The following is an 11234-nucleotide window of genomic DNA, read 5'->3' as shown; positions in this document are numbered from 1 at the left end:
GCTTGTCCCCAGGTCCTCCTCCCTGGGGACTAGGACTGGAGAAGGTCTCTGGAGAAGGTCCCACCAGCGCTCACTGGTGCCCATTGCCTTTGGGAATGGATGTGGCACTGTGCTGTTAAAGGGCAGCGTGGGTGTTTTGGTCTTCCAGACCCAAAATTTTCTCCTCTGTGGCAGGCTGGGAGGAGGTCTAGAAAGAAGCCACTATTTTGGAAAGGGCAACTGGGCCCCCTGGGTTATTTGGAGCCTGCCAGCTTGACAGCCATCACGGCTGAAATACTGAGACGGCTTTTAGAGAAAGCAAAGTGAAGTTAATTAAAGGGGGAGTGTAACTGATGCCAATCCCAGAAGATGATGAAAACAGATCTCTACTAACTTCTTCATTTCTACAGGGCTTGAGTTTGGGCTGATAAAGATGATACTGTCAATGCAGTCGGCCTGCTCGAGTGATTTGATTTGGCATCTGGCCACAGTACAAATGGAGCTGGAGTGGAGTCTACTGCTCAGTTTGATATACGGATTGATAAACTCTATTGATATAAAACCACCATGGCATACCTCATAGGAGGTCAAAAGTGGCTGCCTGTGGGCTGCAAAATGCTGCTGCCATGGGGAGTTGTGGTCACGCAGCCACTTTTCCGGTGGGGTTGGATGAAAATCAATTCCTGAGCCTCCCAAGTTTTACCTGTTTGGTGGAGAAAATAAAACCATTTAAATATTATTTATAAATGGTTCTTACAGGGTAAGCCAGACTGCTCAGCTTGGTACAAACCCAAAGCACCTTTATTTAGTACAACCACGTAGAGTCCTACATCTAGGAACGAAAAGGGAAGATGCATTTATAGAACAGGACAACCTTTGTCTTGGGGAGCAAAGGGTATGAAAGCCATGGCAGAACCATGAGTTTTAGTCTTATTTTAGTGGGACAATCCCTAAAAACTTTTCAGTGGTCTCTCAGAGGTAATCCAGGTTGCCAGAGTCCCAGGTCTGTGGTTGCAGCAATTATGCCCATGTCCCTGGTACCATGCAGCAGCCGTAGGGACAACTACCTGTCTTGGCTTTGGGGAGGCAAGAATGGAGGTTTTATTTACTGTGGCTGTAGGATGGCATCCTGATGGATTTAAGCTGGGACCAGGACACCCTTTACCCCTGCACGAGCAGCCATGAAAACTTTAATTTGTCCATGGAGCATTTGGGAGACAGGGCGAGGGGCTCTGGCATGCTGCAGCGGGTGCCGCCACCTGCCAGCCTGCAGCAGGCTGGAGGGCTGTGAACCCCGCCGATGGCCTCAGGCTTTCCCATCCAGGCGAGAAAACAAGCTGTGAAGAAAGTAAACATGTCACTGAAGTATTTTCCTTTCAGATGGGTTGATCCTTCCTAGCTCAAAGAAAGGACACGAGGGAGCTGCTGGCAGACTGGAGCACACCCTGACTTCACAAATATTTGAATAACGTTTACCAGGCTTTGCAGTACACGTTATTCCAAATTAAATTACAAAAAATAAAATAAAATTAAATAGTGCTACTGGACTCTACCAGATGTGATGCCCTCAGGTAAACCTCCCTGCTCTCTTAGCACCAAGCTCCAGCAGCTCCATCACCACTGATTGTGGCCTGGGATGAATCCTTGCAGGGGCAGCAGCTCGGATGGGGCTTAGCCACCTCCATCACACCCTGCAGATGCCTGTGCAATGCCACCATAGAGCTGGGTGCCATCTGCCCTCTTGCTTAGCACACAGACGGGCCATTGTTTATGTAGGGCCTCCCTAAAGTGCCGTTGTTATTGTGCTCTCCCTCCCGTTTCCTGTGTTTGAACCCCTTATCACAGCCTTGTCCTGGGAATATGTGCTCGGGAGGGTGCGTTTTATGGGTTGATAAGCTTTTATTGCGACCGGCCTTATTTATGGGATGTCTGGAATCAAGAGGTGGGGACCCTGGACCTGGGTGGAGGCTGAGGGGGCGAGTGGTGGCCGTGTCTTGCAAGCAGGCATCTGCCTGGGGACAGCTCCAACAGGGCAGAAGGGGGTGTCCCCCTTTCCCATCCACACCTCAGCATCCCTCTGTGCACCTCCATCACAGCCCACAAACCTCTCCAACTGCGCGGGCTGAGATCTTCTCTTGGCAGGGGATTGCATTTGATTTTTTTTTTTTTCAGCATCAGTCTAGAAATAAATTGGAGTGACCAATAATGGCTTTGCCAGGTGCTGGCTCCCTCTGCACTTTCACTCTGAGCATGCCGTTGTGTGTGTGTAACAAACAATGATTAAAGAGCTTTCTTAATCCCATGACTGAGCTACAATAGGACAAAGCTGTGCCCTTCCTGCCAGCTCCCAGTGCGCGGGGAACAGCTCGTGGCAAGCTCTCTCCCCAAGCTCCCCACTTTTGCAACCATGTCAGAGTGTTTCCAACCTCCTTTAGCCCCAAAATGCCTGGGGAGCATAACACTGGACAGGAAGATGTTTGTATGCCCTCTCTTCCAAGCAGTTCCCAGTCTCCTGTGTCACCACAGGGACCTGAAATGATCTTCCCCGAAATCCATGCTGCGGTCTGAGCTGCACAAACACAATAAAAGTGCTTTCAGGGAGCGCGGCCTTCTTGCTTCATCCATTGGTCTGATACAAGATATCACCTTGTCCAAAATTCACCTTGTGCTTGCCCAACCAAAGGCACCAGAGCTGATGGGTGCCCTTTCCAGATCTTCTGCTTCCTGGGTGCCAGGCACCCAGATATTTCCCTGGCTGCTCTCTAAATCACAGGGGACAGAAAAATGTCCCCAGGAGAGATGCCCCCAGACACTTGCTGACCATGGCTGTGCTGTCGGTGTCACCTGGGGTGTGTGGCTGCCCTGGACCTGGCACCACCAATTATTCCAAGTATTTTGGGCCAACAGACCCAAACTGCAGCCTCCTACAGCAACTGGTATTGCCCTACACGCTCACATACATGTGAGGTTGCATCATAGCTGCTTTTTAAACTGTGAGGCTTTTGAAGTAGAAGCCAACGTTTGTTGTTGTGTCTGCGTGGAGCCAAGTCCCTTGCTGGGGTGTTTACGAGAACCTCTCCTGTTTGCAGGGGCTCACCTCACTTTTTGGAGCAAGGGGGTGATCTGAGCAGTGTTTGGTCAGGCTGGCAGGATCTGGGACTCCAACCACCATGAAGGAGGCCAAAAGACAGTTACCTGGGAGGGATCCCAGCTCTCTGTTCAGCTGAGATAACCAGGATCAGGATGACGTGGAGGAGAAGAGGCAAAATTTTAAAAGACGGTTGTCCTCTAGAATAAATAGGAAAAAAAATTAAAATCTTTGAACCAGCCACGCCATCCTTCGTCCCCAACCTTTTCTGCAGGGAGACGATGCTCCACACTAGGAAGAAGGAACCCTCAGCATCCCCAGGAACAGTGGGTTTACCGTGGGTTTCCAGATTTTTGGCTCATTTGGGGCTTGCAGAGCCCCTGCGTGACCTCCAGTGACAGCTCCTTGCTTGCTGGCAGGGGTCAGCGGGAGCGGGGATGGCTCCATGTTCACCGCTGAGTTTTGGCAGGGCAGCAGTCTGCAGGCACCACGTTGGCTGCTCCTTCTCCCACACCCCACATTTCCCCACGTCACCCAGCCGCGCTCTCTGCTCGGCAAAAAACACCCCAAAGGAGAGGGCGAGCGAGCAGCAGCGGGAATCACCACCAGCAGCCGAGCAAAGCAACCCCAGCACCAGTGCCTCTCCCCGGGAGGATGCAGGATGAAAGCACGGAGCCCTTTTCCAGTCGCAGCTTGCACGGGCTTCCTCGCGGACATCTGGCAGCAGGGCCATGCAGGCAGCAAGGAATGTAACGAGCTGTGCAGATGGGAGGTGCTGCGCTCAGGTTGCAGCCCGTGGGGCAGGGAGTAAGTGTTTTGTTTATAAACACAGGCGGGATGATTAAGATAAGAAGGGGATGGTAATTAAATTAAATTAAGGCTCTGGAAGTCGTTAGATGAGCCTGAAAGCCTTGCCAGTTGCTTTAATTCCTGGCTCTGCAGAACAGGGGCTCTCTGTGGTCGAGCACTGGAGGGTGACCGAAGGACTGAGGGGCTATTTCAGCAGCTCAGTGAAGAAGAGACGCACACGGTTATACCCCAAAAAGGGGGACGTGAGGGAGCCAGGTGAAAGGAAAGCCCCAGAGCACTGCAGGAGGAAGGGAAAGGTGTGCAACCTCTGCTTCTCCCCCTTCCAGAGCTCAAACTGGAGCTAAGACACCGGGGGACAAAGGACCTGGATCCCCCCTGGGACGCAGCACACAGCAGGACACCCATCCCACCTGCTGGGTGCAGGCTGGGGCAGCAAGTTTGGGGTAAAACGGGTTAGGAAGCAGTTTTTGGAAGTGTTTATGTCTCCAGCTCGGAGGCTGCAGCTCTACCTGTGCCAGCTCAGAGCAAACTACAGTAGCAACACCCAGAGCCGACAAGTCCGCCCCGCGGGGCACGGCACGCCTGGCCACGCACCCGGGGATGACGGCTCCTGCTATGGGGCTGCGGGTTTGCCTTGAAATCCTGCCCCCGTTTGTTTTGCTTTCCTGCTTGCAATGTCACTGGTATACCTTAATATATTTTTTTCTGCTACGCAGATGGGGTAAATTGATTTTAGGAATATTTGTATCACCTTGGGAAGGGGGCACGGGCTGAGTAAGGCTGGATGCTGTATGGCAGGAGCAGCTGCTGTGTAAGCTAATGGCTTATGGCCGTGTGGTGAGAGCCGAATCTGGCCCCTGGCATGGGCTGGCTCTGGGGGCTGTACTGGGGGCTCAGCAACCCCTCTGTAGCCCTGGGTGGGCACCTGGCTACCACCACTGGTCCTTGTCACCATGTCAGGGCTGTCGGAACACCCCAAGGGAGGTTTCACCCCATCCCTGGGGGAAAGCTGAGCTCCCTGGGGACCCCAAGGGGAAGCTGATCCCCTGAAGGTGGGCTGGGACACTGGGGGGAGTATGGGTGTTTCCCTCCCACTGTTCCCCCCAATTAGTCTCCCATCTCCTTTTTCTCCTCTACAAAGTGCTTCATTAATCTGCTGGGGGCGTTAATGCCGGGCTGAGCTGCAGAGAGTGCCCCCCCGCCCCTCGCAGCCCTCAGCCCTGTGCACTAACAGGTTTTTGCTGCGCTGTCACGGCTGTTAAGGCCACAAAGGCTGTAGTAATGTGAGCTTCTGGGGCCGTTGTCCGTCGAGGCCCGCGTACCCCAGGCCCTTTTGAAGGCAGGAATTTGGCTGAGCGTGACCAAGCTTGTCCCAGCGATGGCCCTGCTCCCCCAAGGTCAGGGACATGCGGCTGGGGGGGGTGCTGGGGACGCTGGTGGGCACAAAGGGGTTTAAGCCTGGCTTAGGACAATAGGTTTTGTGTGTGTGGTTATTTCAGTGCCTTCTGGTTGCTCTCTCTCAGGGGACAACTGGCTGATCACACACTGGAGGAGAGGCTGGCATGGGCAAGGCAAAAGGGACCAGGACTCATTGGGGTGCAGGATTGCACCCCCGTGCTGGGCTCACCAGGACCCAGGGTCTGCTCCAGGCACCTGTGGGAGATGGATAAGAGGCAGGTGGGATGTAGGAGGTGCTGGCAGTGCTCTCTCGGGGGGCTGCAGACCCAAATGGCCCCGTCCCTTGCTCCAGCAACACCCCAAACTCATGGTCCCCTCCCCGGTGCCGGAGCCGACTGCGTGTGCCGTGTCGCAGCGCAGAGGAGCCCAGCTGTGGCTTTGAGCACTGCTGCTGGCCACGCTCCAACCCGGATTTCAAAGCAGCCGCCGGCTCTCTCCTGGGATGCGAGGTGGCTTCGGGGGGACTGGGGCAGCTTTGTAATTTGAAACAGTGGGGTTAGCTGGGAATGTGCCGCCGGCCCCGGCCATACAAGGGAAGAGGATCCCACTGTGTGCGTGGAGCTGCATTCCCCATCCTGCCCCAGCACAGCCGAGGGCAAGGAGTCCCCGGCACCCGTTGGCACCCAGGGGTGTTTCTAAAGCACCCACAGCTCCCCGCTGGCAGCAGCACAAGGGCACACGCTGCGTCCTTGCCATCCCCACCCTGCTGCAGGTTGGGGTTGGGTTTCTCTCCCTCTTGTTTTCCACCATGGGCTGAAACTGTACTCCGGGGCAGGGGGAATTTGCGGCAGCAGATGGTGGGGAAGAGAGAAAAGGACGGAGCACAGCCTGTGGGCATGGGAAACCAACACCCCAGGAGGGAGCGTGAAGTGAGCTGCCTAAGGTGACCAGCCTGAAATGCTTTCAGTGTCACAAATGCACGGTGCTGTCCTGCCTTCCCTGCAATTATAACTGCAGGCAAGCAGTGATCCTACTCCGGATGCTTTTTTCCTCTTCTTTCTCTTTTTCCGTCTTTCTCTCTTCCCCCTCTAAAACAAAGATGTTTCCCCAGATGCACTGGTCCCCATCCAACAGCTCCTTTTGTCTTTGTCTCTTTTAGTTTATTTTTTTCTTTTTTTTTTTTCTTTTTTTTTTTTCTCCATACTCATTTGCTGTCCTCCCAGGCTCGGCACAGGGCGCCTTGTTATAGTGGAGAAGTTGGCTGAGGGCGCCAGGCCCCTCGTGGTGGTGACGCAGAGGGATGCTGCCTACAGCAAAGATGCTAAAAACCAAATTGATGGGTGTAAGGGCTGCTCTTGGGTGGCAGCAGCTCCTGCTGTCCCTTGCTCTGGGGCAGGACTCACAAGGGACACCGTGCTGTGATGTCCTGGGCTGCCCATGTCACCCAGGCAGGCCCCTTCTGAGCTGCTCAGCTGTAGCTGCTGTGTGGTCACTGAGGGTCCTGTGCCTGGTTCTGGCTGTCCGTCTGTCCCAATAACCCTGCGAAAACGTTGGGTGTTCGGATGCAGACCCTGGTCTCTTCCAGCTGCTGTGAGCTGCTCTAGGAAAAGAAACCAGCCCTCCCCATATGCCTGCCCTCACTTAACTCTGCAAGAGGAAATTTTCTCCCGAGTTCCAGGGACTGCAGAACATTTTTGATGGGAGGGAGATATGGAAAGCTAACCTGACCTTTTCAACCAGGGAATGGCTGCTTCCCTGCAAGCCCGTTTCACAAAAAAAAAAAAAAAAAAAAAAAAAAAAGAATAAAAAAATAAAGAAAAAAAAGTTGTGTTTTATTTTCCTCCCAATGCAGCACTGAAAACAAACATCCAAACCTCAGCCTTTGCTACAAAGCACAATTGTCTCTCCAGGGCAGCTCTTATACATTTCTATCCGGTCCTGCCTCCCCGTGCTGCTCCCCGCCTCTCCGAGGGCTTGGGGAGTGCGGTGGGATCAGCCTGGGAAGTTATTCTGTTCCCACCAAACACCTTGGCTAGCTGTGGAGTCCTTTTATTGCTGGGATGTCATTCACACTGTGCTTATTTAACACACATACCAGCTGCCTCTTTTCATGCTACTGCTCTGAGAACGGAGATTCACAAGGACAGAGCTCATCTGAAGTTCACAGGAAGATGGGCTTGGACGGGGACATGGGATGTAAATCCCCTCAAACACTGCATATATTTGCATCTGCATCTGAATTTGCATCCTCTCTCTCATCACAAGATTCCCCCGTTGTGGCCTGCTGGGGAAACGCCACGCATCCTCGTGGGTTGAGTTTGTTGTTGTTTTTTATTTTTTCTCACTGTTGATGACTGGGTTGCTTTGCTTTTTTTTTTTTTTTTTTTTTGGGGGGGGGTGGGGGGGTGGAGGGGGGGTTCTACGATGACCAAACAAAGACTTTTCCAATCAAAAAAACGTGACTGCTGCTCAGCCAAACCTGCAGCACCCGGATTGTCACCATCTCCTTGGGCAGCCACGACACGGCACATGCATGGAGCAAGCTCCTCCTCAGCCACTGTGGCTGTTTTCCCACTTTGGGACATAACAGAAGATCCTTTCAACAACATTTCCTTTGAAAAATAATCCATCTAACTCTGTTTTTGGAAAGTGCTCCATGCTCTGCACAGGAAGAAGTTAATTACTGTCCAGGGGGTGAGGGCGTGTGTTCTCAAATGTTTTAAATGTTTAATTTTCTTGAAAGAAAAACCATCTCTGATCTCTGTTGGATCCTCTCCCTGTTTATACAGAGGGTTTCTATTAGCAGGGCCAACAGTACATCCCTGACCGCCACGTCCGTGTCCTTTCCTTCTTCCCTCAAAACAGGAACCCCTCCCGAGGGGTGTGTGTCCCACCTCTCCGTGTACCTCTCTGGGGACGGGGACAGCCCGTGCCCCCCTGCCTGCGCCTGCCTCACCCCAAGATGGGGGAAACTCACTTCCACCACTGCAACTTTTCATTTTCTGCCCATTTTCCAGGAAGAGGGGTGAGGAGGGGTGGGCTTCCCCATTGACAGCCCCTTTCTGGTGGGAGGCTCTGGGCAAAGCACCCCCAAGACCTTTGCTGGTGGGTTCAAGGCAAGTCCTGCTCAAGCAGCTGGGGATGGGCCATGCCTGAGAGGCATCCACAGCTATTTCAGAGCAGGTTTGCAAGCAGAGGCTGTCCCACAGCTCTCCCTGCCTCCCTGTCCTGGAGAGAAGTGCTTGCTGCAAGGACATCGTTAGCTTTCCCCTCTCCTAATGGGATTTGGGGTCTCTCCTCCATCCCATTTGCAGCGTGCATGGGACAGGCTCCCAGACCCACCTGGGGGTGGGTCCTAGCCACTTCTTGGGGTGCTTTATGGGGTGCTGAGCACCCCTAGGTGTGGAGGCTGTGGGGAAATGGGCTCTTTGGAGGGTCAGCCCCGAGTACCCATCAGTGCCTGCTGGAACACCCCGAGCCCCACAAACTGTTCCAGAGGAATTGCTTTCTTATGTTACTGCTGCTTATCTCAGCTGGTGCCGCTATCAGGGCATTGTCAGGGTTGCTCATTTAATGCTGATGAGGGGATAATGAGAATGGCCACCAGTGCTGTAACAGCCATCTGATTTTTCATGTTTTGTGGTCAGGAAGAAGTGACTAATAGGAAGGGATGGGGAGCGGTGCTCGGGGAGCGTGCCGGCCGCTTGTGGTGGCATTTCCAGGGCTGGAGACTAAGCAAGCTGTGGGGCCTCCTGATTTCAGAGCCTGCTCCACGAGGAGCTCGGGGCTGGGGTTGTCACCTTCCAGGGACCTGTATCTGGCAACATTGCACCAGGGAGGATGGTCTTGGGATCCTCTCCATGTCCAGGAGGGGCTGGAGCAGAGGGGGACATTGGGGTGACAAGGAGGACTTTGAAGGCTCTGTAGGCCGGGCCTCATGGCTGTGTCTCCTGGAGGGGTCTCAAACTCTCCCAGCCTTAATTTCCAGTGAGCCAGCTCCTCCAGAGCTGATTCAACTGGTATCTCACACCTGTGGCTTGCATGTTTGAAAGTGTCAGAACAAACCCCTGAGCTGCCCGTGTCCAACACCAGCCATATTTTGGGCCCACAACATCTGTTCTGTGCTCAGGACAAGGAAAAATCCCTTCACAGTGAACAAACCTGGCTGGCGTACTCAAACTGAGGGCCCATGCCCAGCTGAGCAGGGCTGGATGAACCCAGCGAGGAAGGTGGCCTCAGAGCATTGATGCAGGGGGAGAACTGGGGAAGGAGAGAGCAGAAGGGAGAGGGCACCAAAAGCTTCTGCAGCCAGGGTAGAGGATGTGTGGGGAGCTGTCAGACGTGCCCCCGCCGGGTCAGGGCTCCTCACAGCTATATTTTGGCCGCGGGGGCGGCAGCGATGCTTTGCAGCAGGCTGTCAGGGGATGGCGTGGCTGGAGGAGCACCAGAATGACTTTATTTCAGAAATATGTCCCTGTGGAGCATGCAGTGCCCCTCGGCTGAGCCGCTGGGACCCACTCCGCTGGCGATAGCGCTCGCCCCGGCTCTTATCGCTCCGCTGGGAACAGAGCTGATGAGGAAGTCAGCCAAATCCCTACACGCTGTCACTGCCTTTGTCCCTTCAGCACGCTTGAGATGAAGGCTGGTTTCATTCCTCCTTACTTCTCTCTTTCTCCCTTTCCTCCTCCTTTCCCATGCACAATTTTTGGGGTCAATAATGGGCAGGATGGGGTGCAAGGTGGTGGCGGGGTGTGTGGGGGGCAATGTCCTGGTGTCCTGCTGGCACTGTCCCAGTCATGGGGCCAGCCAGGTGCCAGGCAGGAAAGGGCGTCCCCAGCCCCGGGAGGGGAGGAAAGGGACGGGGACAGGAAGGGCAGAGTGGCGCCCGGGGGGAGGCCACGCGAGGTGGGGAGAGCGCCCAGCTCCCGCGGGCAGGTTGTGCCCTCCAGCCTCCCTGCGGGCCAGGGGCACGAGGCGCCATTGAATGTGGCCCAGAATAAACAGCCTCCTGCCGCCGGCCCTCCTGCCCTCCCGAGAAAACAGCCGGCCTGTTTTCCAGGCGGACGGGGAAGCGGCGGAGCCCTTTTTCCTCTGGCCCTGTTCCAGCAGAGCAGAGCAGCGGCATTAACCCGCTCGGCACAGGAGGAACGGGGGAGTCCATCCCAGGGCTGCCATCAGCTTCCCTGGGGATGGGGTTTCTCCTGCCCTGTTAGCGCTTTGTGGAGCAGCGGGGTTTGGCATTGCAACGGGTTTCCAGCTTGCAGTTCGTTGTGGGTGTCCTTGGGTGCTGTGGGTTAGGGTCCTGGTGCCCTCCTGGTGGTGGTGAGGTGCTGGGAGGATGGAGGAAGCCGGGGTTGGTTTGAGCTGGACGTCCCCCCCTTGCTCCCCACACACTGGGGACAAGGTGACTCTGCAAACCACAGGAGAAAAAAAACAGCAAAAGCAACCCACTCCTTCCCCAAGGGCTTGACCAGTGTCTCTACACTTCAGAGAAACACCCCAAAAACAGCCCCTCTATCACAGATGGATAGATTGGGGTGCCACCCCCTGCATCTTTCCCTCCCCATGGGCCACGGCAGCCCTGTGCAGTCCCCACGTGTCTGCACTCTGGAGCTGGGCTCCGGCACGTGAGCGAGTTGGCTGCAGACCCCCGGGAGCCCACAATGGGATGGCTCCCTGCAGGACGAGCAGCTTAGCATAAATATTTAATAGCTCCAGTAAATATTTAACTTCTCCAACATGAGTGAGGATGGAAAAAACAGACCCTGGCAGGCAACCTCGCAAAGCCCCTGGGTGAGATGCTTCGGAGTGCTCTTCCCAAATCTCAGCCCATTGTGCGGGTGTCTAGGAAGGGCCTGGCTTTCATTAGATGTGTGTGCAGAGCCTAACATAAGGAGGCTGTGATCTGAAGTCAGCTTATAATAAAAATAGCATGCCCTTTGCATGAGTCAAAAAAGCA

At 54.5% G+C, this 11234-nt stretch overlaps 1 protein-coding gene across 1 annotated transcript in view; it reads right to left on the bottom strand.

Annotated features, from left to right (window-relative positions):
- GRIFIN (galectin-related inter-fiber protein) overlaps positions 1 to 11234 on the bottom strand; it is a gene marked incomplete at both ends in the record, with an annotated part of 41207 nt that overhangs the window by 10140 nt on the left and 19833 nt on the right. The window contains one exon of the mRNA XM_084536997.1: positions 9437 to 9535. Coding sequence (XP_084393123.1) covers positions 9437 to 9535 — 99 coding nt within the window. The remainder of the gene's footprint in view (positions 1 to 9436; positions 9536 to 11234) is intronic.

The sequence above is a fragment of the Aythya ferina genome (genome assembly GCF_964211825.1).
Source record: "Aythya ferina genome assembly, chromosome: 15".
Lineage (NCBI taxonomy): Eukaryota > Metazoa > Chordata > Aves > Anseriformes > Anatidae > Aythya > Aythya ferina.
Note: the sequence above shows the minus strand (reverse complement) of the source record. Positions and strands in the feature narration are given on the sequence as shown.